This window comes from Geotrypetes seraphini, chromosome 7 (genome assembly GCF_902459505.1).
Source record: "Geotrypetes seraphini chromosome 7, aGeoSer1.1, whole genome shotgun sequence".
Taxonomy (NCBI): domain Eukaryota; kingdom Metazoa; phylum Chordata; class Amphibia; order Gymnophiona; family Dermophiidae; genus Geotrypetes; species Geotrypetes seraphini.
This window is the reverse complement of record NC_047090.1, coordinates 137,189,524-137,211,707: the sequence shown is the minus strand read 5'-3', so window position 1 is coordinate 137,211,707 and position 22,184 is coordinate 137,189,524. Positions and strand designations below refer to the sequence as shown.

The 22,184-nt window shown below is 39.7% G+C and overlaps 1 protein-coding gene across 7 annotated transcripts in view; it reads left to right on the top strand.

The window, feature by feature from the left end:
* Positions 1-22,184, top strand: part of FERMT2 (fermitin family member 2) — a 240,951-nt gene that overhangs the window by 105,517 nt on the left and 113,250 nt on the right. For all 7 annotated transcript variants that reach the window (XR_004540114.1, XM_033951884.1, XM_033951886.1 and 4 more), the window contains exon 4: positions 4,319-4,450. Coding sequence is in view for 6 of the 7 variants with exons in the window: in XM_033951884.1 (XP_033807775.1) it covers positions 4,319-4,450 (132 nt within the window). In the remaining variant the exon portion in view is untranslated. The remainder of the gene's footprint in view (positions 1-4,318; positions 4,451-22,184) is intronic.

The following is a 22,184-nucleotide window of genomic DNA, read 5'->3' as shown; positions in this document are numbered from 1 at the left end:
ATCCAGTTGTAACAGGGGAAAAATGAAACCTCCACTGACTGATCAAACTGCTTTTATATAGAAAGAGCTGTCCCCCCCCAACAAACCTCTCTATGAAAATTTAACTCTTAACAACAACAAAATCAGACTTGCCTCTGTGATCGTAGAATTGCAGCTTTGTGCATTAATGAGAAGGATTTACTGGCCACTGTCCAAACCCGGATCTGCTCCAAAAAATGGTATGTTTAGACAAACTAATGCAAACTATCAAGGATGATAGAGGTAGGAAAGAACTATTTAAAGAAAACTTCTGCCTTATGTAGTTTAGCACAAAAGAAGTTGGGATAATTCCATTAGGAGCTATACTATACAACAGTGTCTCTCAAATTTTTTAGCTCCGGCACACTAAATGGACCAAATGTTTTTTGCGACACATTATAATTGAAATTATAAAATTGCAAAGCCAACAAAAAAAAATTAACCTCCCAATTTTATGAAGCCACATTAGCATTCTTTTATCACCAACCGCAGCAGTAAAGTTCTGACACTCATAGGAATTCTATGAGCATTGGAGTTTTTACCACCGCGGCCAGTGATAAAAAACATTAACACAGCTTCATAAAAGAGGGGGATAAATTTGAGTTATTTATTTAAAGTTCTTTAAGCTATGTATGGATAATTGTAACAATGGTGAAACTAAAGTAGATAGAATAGAATTGCTAATCAATGCAATGGTTGTGCTTGATTTTGAGTGCAAATTAACTTAACACACGGCTCAGTGGTTTAGTGTGCTACATTCATTCTTCTCTTTTTTTTTTCATTTGTCAGAGCTGAAAATCCAGGTTTGCAAAGATAAGAAGATCCAAACAGAAATAATGCCTCGATTGCTTTGTTGCTCAAATTAGGATAACAACACAAATTCTACCGTACCCTATTCAAAGCCCTAAATGGAAATGGACCAAGCTATCTGAACAACCGCCTAATCAGGAAAAACACATCCAGACCAAAAGAGAACTCAAGCACACTTTACCTACCCCCCAATCAAAGGCATGCAAAGCAAAAAAATATATGACGGTCTACTAGCCACCAGAGTGGCAAAAATAGACCACCACCTCTCAAATCTGTTGACCACGACGCCCCACTACAAAACATTCAGAAAAGAACTGAAAACTATACTATTCAAGAAATTTGTCAAATGATCTAACCAAACCTTATCGATCCTTCTCAGATCCCAGCGCATACTATAGCTATCAACCTTGTAATTTCCCTGGGAATGCCCAGGCTAATTTCTTGTTGTAAACCGCCTAGAACTGAAAGGTATTGGTGGGATAGAAGACATCAATGTAGTGTAATAACTACTGAATAAAAAATAACAACACTAAAATTACTTGCTGTTAGTTTTCAAGGACCAATTAGATCAAAGAATGTTGCTTGTCTGGGCGGTTGTATCCTTACACACACAGATACACATAACATTGGCAGACTCTTGCAAATGCGATGGACATGTAATCTATTCTAGAGTATACTTATGAAGGGAATTTTTAAAAATAAAATAAAATTCTAGAATCTTTTGTGGCACACCTGGAACCTCTTCGGGGCACGCCACTGTGCTGTGACACAGTTTGAGAGACACTGCTATACAACATGATTCATATGCTTTTATATAAAGTAATGCTGTCTTAAATAAATAACAAACAAAAAAGTCTAAGCGTTGGAGAGCATTATGCCTTCAACGATGCAGTTGGAGTACTTAATCCAAAGCATGAGTGTCTGTATGCAGCTGCACAATTTGATATATACCTGTTTTCATCTGTATTCTCCAGGTTTAATGTGTCTGCTTCCAGTCCTGCATCATCTGGCAAAGGGAAGCCATGCTGCAGTGACAGTGTGCAACATGCAACACTATATGTTCACACCCTTTTATGGTCATTTGACACATAACATGGGACAAATTTTCCCTCTAGTGTGGAGAGCTAGTGTGCTTGAATTGTCTATTTTCTATTCAGATGCTCTACAGCAGGGCTGCCCAATTCTGGTCCTCGAGATCTAATGGCAGGTCAGTTTTTCCAGGATATCCACAATGAACATGCATGAGAGAGATTTGCATACCAAGAAGGCAGTGAAGGCAAATCTCTCATTCATATTCATTGTGGATATCCTGAAAACCTGGCCTGCCAGTAGATCTCAAGGACCAGAATTGGGCAGCCCTGCTCTACAGGGACTTCTTCTCCCAATGCCCATCTCCAAATTCCAACTTGCCTCTGTCAGCCCTCTGCCTTTGGACCCCTTTAGAACTAGAATACGTCTCTTACATATTCTGGTTCTAAAGGGGTCCAAAGGCAGAGGGCTGACAGAGGCAAGTTGGAATTTGGAGATGGGCATTGGGAGGAGAAGTCCATTGGTAATCTACCCTGTAGAGCAGGGCTGCCCAATTCTGGTCCTCGAGATCATCTGCCCTTTCTCCCATCCCCAGACCCTTCGTTAGTTCCAAATTGCTTTCACGTAGCCTGAGCATCAGACCTTTTTCCCCAGCCCTAATAGCCCCTTAACTACTCTATCTACCAGTATCAGCTCACTTCTGTCATCCCCAGGGACCCATGGCATGATGATGTAATATCTTTTTCTCTTTACTCCTTTTGTTCAGAATCTCTCCTTTTCTCTCTTCTGCCCCAGGTCCAGCACCACATCTTCCTCTTGCTTCTTTCCTCCCCTTTACCTCACTGGCATCTCCTCCACATCCTTCCCCCTCCCCCCTTGTCTACCCCATAATCTCATTAACACAAGAAACTGAACAATTCACCTCATCTGTCCTCACTAAGGTAGAGCAATAGACCACACAATTCAAACTAAAATTGAACCCTGAAAAAAACCAAGCTCTTCCTGGCAAGCTCCTAACCACAAGCTAACGAATACCTCTCTGAAATTAAAACGGGCTAATCTACCCAATCAATCCTACCATCAAAATCCTTGGTGTCATCCTGGACCAATGCCTGACTTTTGAAGACCACACCAATGCACAGGTTAAAAAATGCTTTAGCACCCTCTGGAAACTCCATACCATCAAACACTATTTCGACTTCCTCTCCTTTCGCTTGCTGGTCCAATCTCTAATCTTAAGCACCCTAGATTACTGCAATATCATATACCTGGGATCCTTTAAGAAGACCATCAAATGCCTGAGAATCATCCAGAATACTGCCGTCCACCTCATTTATGGCCTCAAAAAGTCAGATCATGTAAGCCCGTTCTACAGAAAAATTCACTGGTTGCCAGTGGAGGCAAAGGTCATCTTCAAGTTTGCATGCCTTTGCTTCAAAACCATAACAGGCTTATCCCCAATCTACATGTCACACCACTTTGTATTTCCAAGCACCACTCGCACATGCAATGCCTACCTATTTGCCTTCCCCTCCCTGAAGGGCTGTACCTACAAGAGATTCCTCGATAGAACACTGTCATTCTAAGCAGGCAAATGGAATAAATTTCTAATACACTCTCTTACCATTCCTTTAGGAAAGCAATTAAAACCTATCTTTTCAATAAATTTCTTTGACTCCTTCCGCCTTGTTGTACCTTCAAAATACTTGTTGTATCCATGTTATTCTTCCGGATATACCTAACCCTTCCGACTTACCAATTTAATTTGAAAATATTTTCTGTGACATTGCTGTCTGTGTACAGTCTCTTCCTCTGTAAACCGCTCTGAACTGCTTGTGGTATTTGCAGTATACAAAAATAAAGTTATTATTATTATTACCTTAAAATTGCTAAAGTTCACAGCTGTAGTAGGCTTCACAACTACTGCCTTTGGCCTGCCCTGGAGCCTTTCTTTAGATGTGTCCTTTCCCTAGAAACAGGAAGTTGCATAAAGGGAGGAGTTTCAGTAAAAAGAGATGCTGGACCATGGGTGTGGAAGTGGAGAAGAGCTACCAGAGTATTGGAGGGGAGGGATCTGTAGCCCATAGTTTAAAAATGGGCAGCCCTGGGCATTTTGCTAGGCTCATTGAATGGTATCAATTAGTCACACAAGGACTCTCACCATCTGCACTGTCTGACTGTGGAGTCCTCAGGACAGATTTGGGAAGCCCAACCATAGTACCTACTATATTTGAAAATATACTGCTTTGATAGCTTTAGAGCTTGTAGGAGGTATATTAAAAAAAATGTTTCCACTGTAAACTGGATTCTCTCCAGGTTTTTGTACCAGCATAAAAATGATTCTGAGAATGTAACGAGGAATTTTTCAGAGCCACATGTTCCTTTTATTTAAGACAATTTGTCTTTTTTTTTTTCTGAAGTTGTATCTTTTTAATACTGAGGGTTTTTTTTTCTGTTTCAGATATTAGACACCCAGAAGAGCTGTCACTCTTGAGGAAACCTAGAGACCCAACGAAGAAGAAAAAGAAAAAGCTTGAGGATGGTGAAGTTGAAACACTTGAACTGGAGGGACCATTACTCACTCCTGGATCAGGTAAGTAAAGGAAGTGATTTCTCTTATGAGAACAGTTTGGAAGGACAGGGAGAGATGGCTAAGTTCCACTTTTGGAAATGGCGCAAATATGTCTAAATTAGTTATGCAAAATCCCTGATTTCAAGGGTCATCATAAAATTAACTTTCAAGAGGGAGACTCTTGATTATGATTATTAATCTTTTATACATATTTATTAAAGGTAACTTTAATGTGTCCCTCAGGAATTAGTCCCAGGACTAGTGCTTTTTATAATTTAGTAGTATATCAGATCTTGAATAAAAACTGTATTTGCTACACCATCAAAGCAGTTTACAATTAATAAGATAGTGATAAGAGGATAGGAGCTACAATTTAAAGCAAAGGTCAGAGGAGCTGAAAATAATTGTAGCAAACTGTAGATACAGGTGAGCTACCCCAAACCGTGTCAACCATAAAGGGTCACATCTCTATGAATATGGACCTAATGCCTGTTTGGTTGTTTGTTTTTTAAATCAAATGTTTAACCCAGATCAAACGCATAAAATAAAAATGTCTCAAGTTCTACAATGTTTGACATGTGCCATTTGGATGGAGTTGAGAAGTTTATTCCAAGTTGTAGAACTCTCCAAGGACAAGGAGGCATTATATTGTCACATGTGGGTGATGCTATCAACGGAATCCAGTGCGGACACTGCCAAGTGTACTGTCACTTTAAAATCTTTGAGGCAGTTCCCTCACCATTTGTATGCAGGTACCGTCCCATCCCACGGTCTCTAGTTTTCCATGAAGCCAAGAAGCTATCTTCAGTCTCTGTCTCACTGTCAAACTTTTTTAAAAAAATTTATTTATTTATTTATTTATTTTTTTTGTGCCTTCCCAGTATTATTTTTAAGTTCTTCATAGTTCATTTTTGTTAAATTTGAACAACTTTGATTTTTTGGTCTTCAGGCCATTTTGAACATTTTCCATGCCCAAGGAAAATTCAACAATTTCTGGAATGCCTTTTACTTGAGCTCCCGAGACCATCGAGCCCTTTGTCTTCATGTCTGCCGTCTTTTCCCTCCATGTCAAGAATGTGCCATGTGGCTTTTAAAAAAATGTACTAGATTCAATAGAACTGTTTCAGGCTTTGACGCCCATAATTGGTGTGTTGTTTTTTTTTTCAGTTCAAACGTTTTATTGAGTTTATAATAAAGCAAAAAAGCATATGTCCGGTCTTGAGCATCAGGACATTCATTGTGATCTCTGCTTGCATAGGGAGAAAAGATAATTTTAAAGCCTGCAAATTACAGTATAATAAACACTTTGGATCTGGACTGACATCAAACATGGCAGGAGATTCTGGTCCCAAAGCCCTATATCAGCAGTATCATCAACACCATGTGCACTGACACCATGACAGGCATCGGGCTCATGTCAGTGGCAGGACTCCATGTCCTCTTTGTCAATGTCTCATGCATCGAGGAATACTCCATGTAAGAAAGGTATGAAGCACAAACATTCTTCTACTTCTAGGCATGGCAAGGCATCTTCCCAGGATTGGTGTCCTCGGCGCGTAGCAAGTATTGACACATTGAAGAGCAGTCACCATCTTTGCAGATCATGTCTCCTATCAGGTTTCCTTTGACATGAAGGTCTCCCTTACCCAGACAACCGATACTGCAGACTGCTTCCATACCGCTGTCTCATCAGGTACCAACGCTGACTCTCCAGCAGGACATCTGGGCTATGCTCAAACAAGAACTTTCGGGTCTACTGCAGTCACTGTCTTCACAGGCTTTAAAGGTTATTATGCCTATCTTAGCCCAGCCCGAAGTTACATCAAAACGTTGTTCGAGGAGACAAGTCACGCGTCCCTGCTCAATACTGAGCATTGGGGTCGGAATGGACCCATCCGATTCATGTGTCATCAGTAGAGGAGTTATTTTGTGGGTCAGAGGATCAACTCTTGCCTTGATTCTCTTTCATACAGACACACTTTCAGATTCACCTAGAAGAGGTGGGAGGGGGGGTTATTTGTTAATTTGTAAAGCGATTGCTATTTCTCTGGGGGAGTTGTGTTTTTCTGTTTTTTCAAATCTACATCTGCTATCTTTATATTTTGTACAATATTAGAGGACATGTATCACTATTTCTGTGGTGGTTCAGTTTAACTTTTGTCTACATATTGCGATTTTACCCCTCCCCCCTTTTACAAAAGTGTAGCGCGTTTTTTAGCACTGGCCGCAGGAGTAACAGCTCTGGCGCTCGTAGGAATTTTATGATCATGGAATTGTTACTTCCACAGCCAGCGTTATAAACCGTGCTACGATTTTGTAAAAGGGGGGGGGGTTGTTTGTGATTACGTATTCCATACTGTGTTGTGTGTACAAAAGACATGGTTCTCTGTTAGCATTGACTGTGCAGGATCAATCTGTACTAGTCTGGCTTGTTTAGTTTTACAATGGGTGTTCTACTGCTCATTGCATTCTGTAAGATGCTGCCTTTTCCTAGATACACTCTTGTTGTGCGATGTGTGGATTGTTACTAAAAAATTATGTCAAAATATGATGGGCCCTGGGTGTCGCATATGCTAGTTATGCCGCTGTCTTTAGGATATATGTATTCAGGTTCTTAAGTCTCCTCTGATGTATTTTGTGCACAAACCATATACCATTTTTGTTTTTCTCTGGACTGCTTCAAATCTTTATATGTCCTTAGCTAGATACAGCCTCCATGACTGAAAACAATACTCGTGAAATACGAGTCTGTTATTAAATTGTATATCAAACCTTACCCCCAAATTGCATACTCTGTTTTTAACAGTAACACAATCTTTCTATGATAGCCTTAATTCATCAACAATTCTGGAAAAATTAAGACTAATATAAATGTTATGCTTTAAACCAAACAGAGTGGGTCCTGAAATTGTATTTCCATTGTATGGACCAGATCTTTTTCCCCGGATGTTGCAAGAGCCACATAAGAATAATTATGATCTTTTCTGGATGTAAGAGATAGACAATTGGTAGCTCATTACTTATGAGAGAACAAGTCTTTTTGAAATAGAAACTGTTTTCAATTAGTCTCTTAAGACTTGATAAAATGCAGACAGCCTGGCATGAATATCTAAGCTAGCTCCCTTTGAGAATGGATAGTGTATTGTAGCACTTTTTCCCCCCAATTTTGTGGTTTATAACTTTATTTGAAGCCTTTCATCTTCAGTTTTGTCATTATTTGTGGGTTTGGCAATAGTGGAGTCTCTTTATTTGCAGATAGTTGGAAATTTTTTCGTGTGTGTGATGTATGTGATTTCAAGGATTTCCTTAAGAAAGTTAGGCTGAGGCACATAAATCCTACCCCCTACAGAAGGACAGGAATTCAATATAGAAATAGGAGTGGTTGAGAAGAAAGGTGGTGAAGGGAAGGGTTCTGTGGCTCCCAGGCATTATCTACCCCTCCAGGATAAGCATATGAAAGCACCAATACTAGTCTGGCTCTATCAGATGTCTTTCCTTACAGTAGGGTTGTTTGTTGTTGTTTAATAGCTGACCAGTAGCAGACCACGACTGGTTGCAGATGATATCATTAGACCTACCACCTGCTAGAGACTGAGAAATGCTAATTGGCCAAGAGTCTACATAGGATTCTTAAGGTATGACACCACATCTCAATAATCACCTTCTGGAAGCAGGACTACATAACTAGAGGATATGAATTGAGATTACAGGGTGGTAGACCTAGGAACAATGTTTAGGAAGTGGTTTCTCACAGAGAGTGGTGGATATCTAGAATACCCTCCTGGGGGGGGGGGGAAGCGGTAGAAAGGAAAGTGGTGAAGGAATTAAAAAAGGCATGGGATAAATAGAAATGATCCTTAAGTAGAAGGATGGAATTAAAAGAAAACAAGAAAAACCCTTAGCACTGCATACACAGCAGTTCCAGTAATTGGAAAGTAAGCCCATTGCTGGGTGGACTTCTAGGATCTTTCTCCCAAATTTGGAAAACAAAACAAAACAAAAAAAACAGGGCAGACTTCTAAGGTCTGTGTCCCAGTTATGAAAAGACAGATTTAGATGGGCCAGAGTGGGCTTTGATGGCATCTTCAGCAGTTGGGGAAGTAAGGCCTGTACTGGACAGACTGTGGTAGAATATGTAGAAAGAATTCAACATAATAAGTCATATACTGAAAAAAAATTGGAACAAGACAAAACATGAATCATGATGGCAGATAAAGACCAAATGGCCTATCTAGTCTGCCCATCCACTGCATCTTCTATCTCCTCCTCTCCCTAAGAGATCCCACGTACCTGTTTTGAATTCAGACACAGTCTCTGTCTCCACCACCTCTTATCAGGAGCCTATTCCACGCATCTACTACCCTTTCTGTAAATAAATATTTTCTTAGATTACTCCTGAGCCTATTGCCTCTTAGCTTCATCCTATGCCCTCTCATTCCAGAGCTTCCTTTCAAATAAGAGACTTGCCTTATGCACATTTATGTCAGGTAGTTAATTAAACATCTCTATCATATCTCCCCTCTCTCACCTTACCTCCAAAGTATACATATTGAGATCTTTGTCTGTCCCCATACACCTTATGATGAAGACCACTGACCATTTTAGTAGCCTTCCTCTGAACTGACTTTATCATGTTTATATCTTTTTGAAGGTGCGGTCTCTAGAATTGTACTCAATATTCTAAATGAGGTCTCACCAGAGCCTTATACAGGGGCATCAAAACCACCTTTTTTCCTACTGGCCATACCTCTCCCTAACCATCTTTCTATCTTTCACCATCACCTCCTCGACCTGTTTGGCCACCTTAAGATCATCACCTACTATCGCTCCCAAGTCCTCTTTTGAGCAGAAAAGTTCTTCATCCCATAAACTGTACTGTTCCCTCAGGTTTTGCAGCCCAAATGCACGACTTTACATTTCTTAGCATTAAATCTTAGCTGCCGAATTTCAGACTATTCTTCAAGCTTCGCTAGGTCATTCCTCATGTTGTTCACACCATCAAGAGTGTCGCCTCTAATGCAGATTTTGTTATCCGCAATGAGGCAAATCTTGCCTGACAGCCCTTCAGCAATATTACTTACAAAAATATCAAAAAGAGCAAGCCCAAGAACTGAACCTTGAGGTACACCACAGGTAAACATCCTTTTCCTCAGCGAGATCTCAATTGACCACTGCTCTCCGTCACCTTCCACTCAACCTGTTCCTGATCCAGTGTGTCACTTTGGGGCCCATCCCTAGAGCACTCAATTTATATATTAGATGACGGTGTGGAACACTGTCAAAGGCTTTATTAAAATCTAAATTCATCACATCTAATGCACGTCCTCTATCCACTTCTCTGGTCACCCAGTCAAAGAAATTGATCAGATTTGTCTTGACAAGACCTGCCTCTGGTGAATCCATGTTGTCTCGAGTCCTGTAATCCACAGGATTCCAGAAACTTCACTATTCTCTGTTTTTTAAAGCGTTTCCATTAATTTGCTTACCACAGAAGTCAAACTTACTAGCCTGTGGTTCCCTACATCTTACTTATTTTCACTTTTGTGGAGAAAGACCACATCCGTCTTCTCCAGTCCTCTGGTACCACTCCTGTTTCTAGAGAAGCACTGAAAAGGTCAGCCAGCTGTCTAACTTCCCTCAGTACCCTCTGATGTAGATCATCCGGCCCCATCGCTTTGTCCACCTTCAGTTTATCTAGCTTCTCACCAACACAGTCCTCTGAAAATCAATCAGGGTCTACCACATCTCTATCACTATTTGCATTTGTCTTCTGTGGTCCTGCTTCTGGCACTTCAGCTGTGAACACAGAACAAAAATATTTGTTAAGCAATTCAGCTTTATCTTTATCAGCTTCTACATATTTCTCCCCTTCACCTTTGAGTTTCACAATGCCACTTCTTCCTATCACTAATGTACCTAAAAAATGTCATGTCTTCCCATTTTATTGCGTCGGCTATTTTTTTTTTCCTTCCATTTGTATATTTGCTTTCCTGACTATTCGACTAGATTCTCTTAATTTTTCCAGATATTTTAGTCTGAATTCCTCTTTCTGCGATCTTTTGTAGTTTATGAAAGCTAACCTCTTTTTTTTTTTCCCTTACTTTTTCAGCTACTTCTTTTGAGAAGCAAAGTGGTCTTCTTTTCCTCTTACAGCTCTCCCTCCGGATTCGTAGTTTGCCTACTTGCGAATTTGGTTATTTGTGATTTTTTTTCCTTCTTTTTTCAGGCTGCCTGAACCTCCCCGAACCTTACCTGATGGTCTAGCGATGATGTGGGGTAGGAGCGATTTTCCTATGCTCCTGCCCCGTGCAGAGCTGTCATCAAAATGGCTGCCGTGAGTTCCCATTGTAGTCTCGAGACTACAGCAGGAACTCGCAGCAGCCATTTTGATGACAGCTTTGCATGGGGCAGGGGCAGGAGCATAGGAAGATTGTTCCTGCAGTGCGGGGTGGGTCAGAGCCAGCCCAAAAAATTATTTTCGATTTTTCCCTATTCGCGGGCCGGCTCTGCACCTAATCCCCGCGAATACGGAGAGAGAAGTGTACTTTTCTTACAAAATGGTTTGTTACCCTTACATTAGCTCCTTTCAGTTTTGGCTTCTGCTTTCCAATCTCTTCCAGATGTTCCCATCCATTCAACAATTCCTTCATGTAATCGCTCATCTGAGCAAAGTTAGGTTGGTTTTGTTTTTTTTAGGTCTAGAACCTGCTGTTTTAAACCAAGAATTGGGAACATTTTGGTCACCATGCTGCATTATAACTGCTATATAGAGCCAGAAATATTTTGTAATGTAGTCTAATTAGAGATTTAAAATACCAGCTGTATTTGCAGAAGTAGCAAATGTTATGTCATTCATAGATATAGATACATAAATACAGTAAAACCTTGGATTGCAAGTAACTTGGTTTGCAAGTGTTTTGCAAGACAAGCAAAACATTTGATTAAATTTTAACTTGATATACGAGCAATGTCTTGCAATACAAGTACATTTCACAACTGAGCCGATGGTTCTTCTCTCTCTGACCCTGCAAGAGTGTAGTGAATGTTCTAAACAAGCAAAAGTCTTGCAATATGAGTGCATACAGTATACACGCGTTACATCATCACAACTAAGCCAATGGTTTTTCTCTCTCTGACGCTGCGGAAGTGTAATGACTATTCTAAATGAGCGAGGTTTTGCAATACAAGTACGTATAGTATTTTGTATTAAAGTTTTTGGGTTGTGGAATGAATCGTCTTGAGTTTCCATTATTTCCTATGGGGAAATATACGAGTGCTTTGGATTACAAGCATGCTTCTGGAACAAATTATGCTTGCAAACCAAGGTTTTAAAGTACTACTATTTAAATACTACTATTTGTCTTGTGAAACGTTATAAAAAGATTAGCTGTAGATTTTTGTCAAATATTGGATTGGATTGTTTGGTTTTGAAAGGGGTTAGCTGTGAGAGTGGGAACAAGGGTTCCCATGAGAATCGCATGCCTGCAGTATCTTTCTATGCTCCTAGTGCAAGGTTCCATTGCTCACTTAATTAAGAACATGAGAGCCATGCCAAATCAAAGCAAATTGCATTGCGCCAAGTATCTTTCTTATAACAGTGTCCAATCCAGGTCACAAGTACACAGTAGATTCCAAAAGTTAGGTCATCTATCTAAAGTTCATTTCCAGTAATTAGAGATGACTTTCCAAGTGTGCCTGTCTGCTAATTTTGTGGGGGTTTTCTCCAAGAACTGGTTCAAACCTCTTGAATCTCACTACGTTGCTTTGACTAGAAAATCCAGAACAGATTTCATAGGTTAATTATGTGATTTTTATTTCCTGTTTAGTGTTTTGTAATGCTTCAGTGTGCTGATCTTTACTTTTATGGTATGTTCTCTCTCTTTAGTATTTGAAAGGTTAAAAGGTCTGTTTGCTGTACCCTGCACAGCTGATAAATCTGTTATGCTGTTGCAGAAATCTGAGAGCCAAATAATCCCTCTTTATCTAACTTTACCCACAGATTGTGCAGGAAATGTCCAAAAGGAACTATAACCCCATCACTGTTGGCTTCATCACTACTGAAGAGCAATTGATGTGGCTGATACAAAGTTTTTTGGGTTTTGTTTTGTTTTTGTGCATATAGCGCCAGCCAACTGGTCTTCAACCATCAAGCCACCACCTCTTAGAAAGTTATTAAATGATTTTTTTGTCACATTTGAATTATTGGCCACTGACACTAAAAACTGAATATCTGTAGGGGGAGAAGTTCTTCTATTGATTCCATTTGTTGGATATGGAGGATCATGAGAGCAAAGAGCTTCTATGCTATACTTAAATTGTCAACTAGTAAGGGTGGCTTCTAAATGAGGGGGTAAAATTAAAAAAACGGCAATAGTAAATGAATTTATTTAATTAATTATACTGGCAAGACTCCTACTGATTCTCTAATCCTTAATATTTGATTTGTACCAGACTTTTTCTCACCAGTAAAATTGTTTAAATGTTACGTTATCTGCTGTCATTCAAATATGATTTGTCTTCCCTCTAGGAAGGATAAGATCAGTTGTAAAACTGTTCACCCTAATTCCATTACTGGACATCTAACCACAAAAAATATCTAAACAGCAAATCAAATACAATGGATAAATCTAAAGACATAAACAAAGCTGAGCATATACCAGATTTATTACTGCCAATACTACTCCATATATGACCTTGCATAAAACCTTGTCTGTCATATATCCAAGACTGCAGTTTGTTCAAGAAATTCCCCCACCTTGGTAACTACCTTTCTTCCCCACCCCAATTAGCTTGACCACAAAAGGCAGGTTTGTCCCAAGTCTACAGTTGGAACACATGCTGCCTGATCCAGGTTTGCCTTTTTATAAATAGGAGGAACAATGTCCCCTGCCCCCAACATGGTAAGTAAAAATAAAAAAAATCTCTACATATACTGGCTCTAGGCACTTTATTAATGCTTCTCTAAATCTTGACCATCCCCACACCCATTAAATAAGATGGCATCAAATCCAAAAGACTTATTTGGACAAGTTCCTGGAGGAACAGTCCATAGTCTGCTTTCCAGTGCAATAGGGATGGTGTGTTGAACCATGGGTCTTCAATCTGCTGCGAATCCATTGCAGGAGATACTGATTACCATTTTCAGCATCAACTCCCTCTCCCTTTTCTCTACTGCCCCCAACTAGTTGGTTTTAAAGCAGGCAACCGTCCTAAAGAAGAGAACAGGGAGACCCCCCCAAAAACAAAAATTTGATCTGTTCACATAAAAGAACACTTTCACTAAATTTTATAGGGTAGATATGGTGGTGCAGGAGGACTTCTCATTTGGAGCCGCGTCTTACAAGCAGGCTTCTCTCCCACCCAGAGTTTTGAGGACTGTTTAGGTATGTCCATGATTCAGCATACCATCCCTATTGCACTGGAAAAAGAGATTAGGTTCTTACTCTGATAATATATTTTACAATAGATAGGGATGGTATACTGAACACCCCGCCCATTGTTTCAATGCACCTATTTGGATTGTCTGCTACCTGAGGGCTGCATCTCTGAACTTTCTGCCAGCTCTTGTTTAATTCAAAGATGTTATACCCTACATGTATATAGTTCTATAAGGTTTTTTCCTGAGTTCTGCAGTTGATTATGGCTTATTGTTAGTGAGGATTGTTAAATTTGTATGTTTCCGCTCCACTCAGTGGCATGTCTGAGCTTTGTGTTTTTATGTGAGTGGATCAAATTTTTGTTGGGGGGAGGGGTGGCTCCCTGTTCTCCTCCTGTTTTCTTCTTCAGAACTGTCGCCTGCTTTAAAGCTAACTAGTTGGGGGCAGCAGAGAACAGGTAGAAAGAGGTGCTTAAAACAGTGATCAGTGTTGCCTGCAATGGGCTTGTGGGAGCTGATTGAAGACCCATGGTTCAGCAAACCATTCCTATTTACTGGAAAGGATATTATCAAGGTAAGAACCTAATCATTTAATTGAGACACACATGGGGGAAGCCACTGCTTGCCCTGGATCAGTAGCATGGAATATTGCTACTATTTGGGTTTTTGCCAGGTAATTGTGACCTGGATTGGCTATTGTGAAGACAATATACTGGGCTAGATGAACCATTGGTCTGACCCAGTAAGGCTATTATGTTCTTTATATGATATTCTGTACCAACTAAAAAGTTCCCTCACTCTGTCCAACCCACCATACTGAACTAATGTACACTCATCTCCTTCGTCATCTACCCTATTTCCTGTTCATCAATCTTCCTCAAACCCCCTATATTTAAATCTTTTGTTTGTGTTGGAAATAATCTGCCAGTGCATCTTCAAATCGAGTATCTACACCCTTCTCCCTTTACTACCTTACCAAGCATATGATCAACAATCTGTAATAAGCTGTCTAGGCTTATCATTTAAGTTCATTTGGAATAGATATCTCTTGATATTGAATTGTGCAGAAGTAACACATTGCTGCTTTTATGCTCCCTTTACATCATTTATCTCCTTGAGTGATATTAGTCTTTCCAGCTGATACTTCTGTTCATTAACTAATCTGAACATCATCTGCCCCTTTCTCTGTTCCACCCTATCTGAAGTCTGCTTTAAAATTACATTCCATTTTGCTGTTAAATCGTTAACCTAACCCATTGTATCCAGCAATCTCTGAACAAAAACCCTGCCCACAGTTTTACCCTAACCATCAAACCCCCTTTCATCTAAGGTGCTGCTTTGCAAATTTTTAAAAAAGTGATAATGATCTCACTAAGGAAGAGCCATACCTTGCTGTAATATAAAATTACCTATTCTGTAGCTCATCAGAAATATTAAATCCAAATTATTCACTCTGTGATGGTTTGCCATTTTATGATCTCTTAATCCAGCTGCTTCTAATTCATCTACTTACAAAGCAGTCATTGCTAGTTCCTTTCTTGTATGAATTAAAATCACCACCTAGGAGTTCCAGTGACATCAATAAAATAGCAGCTTAACTCTGGACCTCTATGCTAAAGTGTAATTACGCAATCTTTCGCCAGACATTTGTAGTTTTGAATTGACACAGAGTGAGGCTCTAATTGAACTCCAATTTCAAAAAAGTGGACCAGCGAGATTAAACAATATTACTGTGCTGCTGGCTACAGTGACATGGTGTCACGGATATTAAGTTGCTGAATCAGGATGATGGGGATTACAACTTGGGCATTGATTCAGATGACCAGAACTCATCGGATAAGGTGGGGCATCTTACCAAATAGGATCTAAATGTTTTATGCTCTAGGAACTAAAATGTGCCCTGCAAAAAGATGCAGTGGCTCATATGAGGCCGCTAAAAGCCCTGATACAGGAACTTTGGGGAAGCCTGGCAGATTTCGGCACCTATGTTGAGGAAAAGGAACATCCACTGGAAGACTGTGATATAAATTGAGAATTCTGCTCATTTGAAAGACAACCACTCTGGTAGAGTTTACAGGATAAAATTGATGATCTGTAGAATCGTGCGCAGTGCCAAAATTGAGATTTTGTGGCATACCAAAGTTGAAGGCAAGGACTGCACAAAAATAGTGTGGGATATTTGCTGTCAACTATTGAAGGAAAGTTTCTTCCCCAGTTGAGTCACCTGAATGAATTTATCTGGATAGAGCTCACAGAGCAATGGGCTATCCGAATAATAATAAGCCACAAGATCTTATTAAATGTTTTCATTAGTATGTTATGAAGAAGCAGGTGCTTATGGGTGTGTGTAAAGGAGGCCTAATAAAACATCATGATATACAGATTGAAGTATTTTTAGGGTTTTATCAGTTCTGATTTTGCAAAAATGTCGAGTTTGTGATACTTTTTTTTAAAAAAAAATTTTTGGTGACAGTGAGTCCATTACAGATGTCTTTTCCTATTGGCCATTTCATTCACTATCAGAGGATAAGGTAAGAGCGGATAGCGTAGCTGGTTTTAAGAAAGGTTTGGACAAGTTCCTGGAGGAAAAGTCCATAGTCTGTTATTGAGAAAGACATGGGGGAAGCCACTGCTTGACCTGTATTGGTAGCATGGAATATTGCTACACCTTGGGATTTGGGCAGGTACTAGTGACCTGGATTGGCCACCATGAGAAAGGGCTACTGGGCTTGATGGACCTTTGGTGTGATCCAGTAAGGCTATGCTTATGTTCTTTAAACAGAAACGTTTTGAGAAGTGACTTAAATTTTGCGGCACAGCTTTCATGTCTTAAGATTGTTAGGAAGGGAGTTTCACAATGAGGGTGTTACAACTGAAAAGATAGTTTTGCGGGTGGTGTCATAAATTATCTTTTGCAAAACTATCTGTCGAACAGTGGATTGAGAGAAGGTTTTGCTGAGTAGATAGGAGTAACCTTGAAGTAGTGTATGGAATATGCAAATTTTTCATTAGGATTAGAATTCTTAAAACATTCTATGGGTGATCAATATTGGTGTAAATGTACAGTATGTGTTGCTGTGAACTTTCTATTTTACTGTGTGACTCGTTTGCACAGAAATCCTTTATATCCCAGTATTTACTTTACACAACCACCCAATGCAACATTTGGATTGTTTTAGTGAAATTGCAGTTTCCTCTTAGGCATTCTCTTGTGAAATGCTATTCTTAACAAACATGCACTCAGCCACCTTTGATGTGAATACCCTGGCCAACAGTTTTTCTCATACTCTTGGATGGCTTCCTAATTGGGTGTACTGAGGCAGAGGATGTTAGTGATTTGGCTAACATCCAGGGTAAGAATTTGTGTCTCAAAAGTTCTGGTGGCTCTTGAATTTGACATCCACTAAAGCCTTTTTAACTGTGAGGGGTCTGTGAGCCACATTTGCATGTTACTTAAACCTCCGACTCCTCTAAATATTAAAACAGCTTAGTTACTATATAATACAACAAAATATTTGGTGTAAAAGGACACTAAAGTCTGACTGTGACTCAAGAGCTGCTGGCTTGAAAAATTGCTATTTTTTGCCACAAGCAAAGTTAACCAAACATCCCATCATCATAAGGTACTGTTTTAGTGGATGAATCCATTCAAAGTGGTTTTCAACACATGAAAAAGATTTGGAAGTTTGACTAACTGGTATTTTCTTATTTTCTGTTTGTGTCCATTACATTAAAATACATTTCTAGACCACAATACCTTCCAGATCGATGCGGTTTACATCAATCATCAAGAGACTGTGCATCACAGTGAAATACAAATGAAATATATCTTCCTTGCTTTCCTAAGAATTTTACAAAAAGAGATGTCTTTAATAGTTTTCAGACACGCATATATGAAATCGAAGAAGCAAATGAAATACGCAGTCCAAATCCCAACTAGCAGTCTGATATGCAATTGTTCAGTTTAAAAATTTATTGTAAAGACATCGTCGTACTGGAGAGGACACAAACAATGAAGTTATCCTTAATGGACAAACCGCCTTAAAAAATGTAAATTGTTCTAGTAAATAACCAGGTGCCTGACCATGTATGGCTTTATAACAAAGCTTTCCAAATTTAAACCATACCCTGGCCTCAAAAGGCAACCAATGGAGTTGTCTGTAGTATAGAGAAACAATCTGATTTCTTCAAATCAAAAATTAGATGCACAGCCGCATTCTGGATTTTGTGCAATCTATGCAAATTTGACTGAAGACCTGCCAAATGAACTGAATTACAATAATCCAGTATACTAAGTATCAGAGATTGGACCAGTATTTTGAATGCAATGGACTAAAAAAAGACTTAAACGTGCGTAAGTGCCAAAGAGTGAAGAAAGATTTTTTTTTTTTTTAACAAAGGCATTTGTAAATGGTTTCATAGTTAATTCCTATCCAGGTAAACACTCAAATATTTTATTTGTCTTGTTAGTGTAGTTTATCCCATCTACAATCAGTTCTTTTCTATCATTTTATTAGAAGGGGAAACATAGAAAAATGTTGTTTTATCAGTATCAAGTTTTAATTTATACTCCCTCATCCAATTATTCACTGTGAAAATAATCTCCTGAATAATATTCCTGGATGTTGAAAGACAAGAACTGATGGAAAAAGCAATAGTAATGTCATCAGAATAGCTGAATATTTTCAAGCTAAATGAGGATAATCTCCGATCTAAAGAGGCAAGATAAATATTAAAAAGTGCAGAAGACAGTGCTGAACCCTGTGGAACCCCACACAGATTACTCCATCTATTTGAGTATGAGCCATTGAAATATACCTGATATGTATGAGATTTTTTTTAAATCTTGAAACCAAGAAAGTACCTTCCCATCATATCCAAACATTCTAGTAAGATATCATGATCTACAAGATCAAAAGCCGAACTAAGATCAAATTGCAGTAAAAGCACTCCAGTACCTTTACTAAACCAAGTATATAAATAATTCAAGAGCGAGATGATTAAAATCTCAGTACTGTGCAAGTGTCGAAAACCTGATTAGGAAAGGAAACAAATTCAAATAGTCCAATGATTGATATACTATTCCCTCCATTAATTTCACAAAGAAAGGTATTGAAACTACTGGCCTATAATTGCTAACATCTGACGGGAATTTTTGAATTGCATTCTCATTCCTTTTTATAAAACTGACAACAGAAACTACAAGCAGGGCTGTGGAGTCGGAGTCGAGGAGTCGGAGGAAATTTCGGGTACCTGGAGTCGGAGTCGGAACATTTATCTACTGACTCCATTTTTGAACTTGGCATACCAATCACGAGCGATTCTTTCAGCTATAGCACCCACTATATACACATCACAAATGTTGCGAGCAGCTTCTGCGGCCTTAGAACCTTGATTAAAAGCAAAAAGAAGGTGGTGTCGAAAATGCTCATTTCTCTCAACTTGACATTCCATTTTAACGATCTGAAAATTAATCAGTGCTGCGGAGTCGGAGTCGTAGGAAATTTCGGGTACCTGGAGTCGAAGTCTGAAGTACAAAAAAACTGAGGAGTCGGAGTCGGAACATTTATCTACCGACTTCACAGCCCTGACTACAAGGCTGATAATTATTTTAAGTGTTAGAAGAAGAAAAATGTTTTAAAATCCTTTCTAAAGGATAATACTGTTTTCATTTCACGTAACTCTGTGGATAATTTATTCTACTAATTAGAACCTATCCTACTAAAAGCTTTTATTTCTCAGTCTCCATCTTGGGCAAAATTCCAAAGAAGGACTTTATAAATGAAGATCTAAGCTCAAATCTACCTTTAAAAAAATCCAATATTCACTCTTGTCAGGCTTACTGGGGGTTAGGCGAGGGCTAGTATTCCTAGACTCAACTGCCCAGTGATGTGACAGAGGGAATTCCCCGATGAGAGAAGGCCGCGAAGCAGCCTGTTTAGAGTGCTGCCGGCTCATTGCTGCTCTGGAGGGAGGTATGTAGGGCTCGCGGTCGGCGGGATTTGGATGGGAGGACAGGATGGAGATTCAGTGGGGGTTCGGCTGCGAGGCAAGGGGGTGCTCAAGGGTTCTGCTGCACGAGGGATGGGAAGGATAGAAGCTGGGCAAGGGCTCTGCTGCACAGAGGGATGGGAGAGAGGGATAGAAAGATGCTACAGAGGGAAGGCACAAGGGGATGGGTGAGAGGGGAGGAATGATGCTGCGCATGTGGGGGAGAGAAAGGAAAGAGGAAGAATTGGGGTGGAGAGGAAGGGAGAGATGATCATGTACATGAAAAAATAAGCCCTACCCTGAAAATAAGACGGTGTCTTATATTAATTTTGGTCCCAAAAAACGCACTAGATCTTATTTTCGGGGAAACAAGGTAGTAGAGAATATGACCACATCATCCAGGTAAGCTTTGGCAAAGGCCTGATTTGGTCTAAGTACCTGATTCATGACTCGGAATGTGGCCTGGGCTCCATGGAGACCAAATGGAAGAATTTTAAACTGAAAGTCCCTGGTGAGAGATAAATGCTATCTTCTCCTAAGAACATAAGAGTTGCCGCTGCCAGGTCAGACCAGAGGTCCATTGTGCCCAGCAGTCCGCTCCCACGGCGGCCCTTAGGTCAAGGACCAGTGCCCTAACTGAGGCTAGCCTTACCTGTGTACATTCTGGTTCAGCAGGAACTTGTCTAACTTTGTCTTGAATCCCTGGAGGGTGTTTTCCCCTATAACAGCCGACGGAAGAGTGTTCCAGTTTTCCACCACTCTCTGGGTGAAGAAGAACTTCCTTACGTTTGTACGGAATCTATTCTCTTAACTTTAGAGAGTGCCCTCTCATTCTCCCTACCTTGGTGATTTTTTCCCCCTATAAGGGAATCTGCCAATACCCTTTTGTAAGATCTAGGGTTTGAGTTCAAATATGTTTATTAATTTTCAAAGATACAATAAAAAAAAAAACACAAAGGTATTCGGTAAGGAATACATTGAGAAATATAAGTATGCACTGATAAAAATAATGCTTTAGTACACTCTAGAGCCATAACATAGAGGAGTGGGGTAAAGTGTCTTAACAATAATAAGGTACCATGATATCTCAATGCCAAATGTATTCTAATCCTGGAGAGGAGGAGGAAAGAAGAAAGAAGAAGAGATCAGGTTATGTAAGGCAGTAAAACCAGATGCTTGGAAAGGAAGAAGAAGATCAACAAGATGGAAAACAGGGCGGGCATCTACATCCATAATAAGTATTTATATATCAACTGTAAAGAACAGTAATTCAGAATCTAGCCATCTGTGAAGTCAACGGTTATAAAGAAAAATGTTGTATAGGTTCCCAAATGCGAGATATGGTCAAGGATCTGTTAGAGAACTCCGCTGCTTTGATTTCATATGAATGAGTCATGAGACCTGAGTTCCACCAAAACACAATGTTGAGGGTATCTACAGATTTCCAGTTATGGAGGGTCATTTGGATCGTAAGGGCAATCGGTATATTAAGGAGGGATTGTTGACTAGAGGTAAGTGGGTCAATCACTGCCAGAGACCTAAAGAGGAGAAAGTCAAAAGTGAAGTCAGATGTGATAGGTAGTATTCGCCGAATAATTCCCCATACTTTAGTCCAAAATGAGGCGAGAGTAGGACAAGCGTAGATCATATGGTGAAGATTGCCCATTTCCGCAGAACAGTGCCAGCAAAGATTAGAGTCTCTAAGTCCAGCTTGAAACAACTTGTGAGGTGTCCAGAAAACATGGTATGCTAAAAAGTAGAGTGATTGAGTCAAGCTAGCGGAGGCGGTGGGACGAATAATTTTACAGAAGTATCGTACCCAATCCTCGTCAGAGCCGCGCCAAGAAACAAAATTCGCCCAGGAGTTAGAAGTCCTATTGGATCTAGGGAACAGATGCGATCTAAGTTCTTTAAAGAAGAGAGAAGTTGAATGTCCTAGGAGAAAGCCATGTTGAGATAGAGTGATAAAATGGGATGTCTGAGAGAAGGTGAAAATAGAAGGGGAGTATTTTTTCAGGCAGTGAGAAAGTTGAAGCCAATGAAAGCATTCTGAAGGGGGTAAGTTGAATTTATCCATAATCTGAGAGAAAGACAATAAGGTTTTTTCGTTCATTACTTGACCCAGTGACCATATACCTTTATTGATCCATAAGTGCCAGTGTATGAAACGATTATCTATATTGAATAAGGAGTTGTACCACAGAGGAGCGGCCAAAGTGTGTCTTCTATCAGAATTGGAGAGGGCATCAAAATATTGTATAGCCTGAAGAGTTGCGGAAATAGTAACAGATTTAGATGGAAGAGTAGACGGAGAAATATATGGTAAACAAGAGATGGGAATAGGATTGGAAAGATGTTGTTCAATGTGAACCCAGGCAGCGTGGTCAT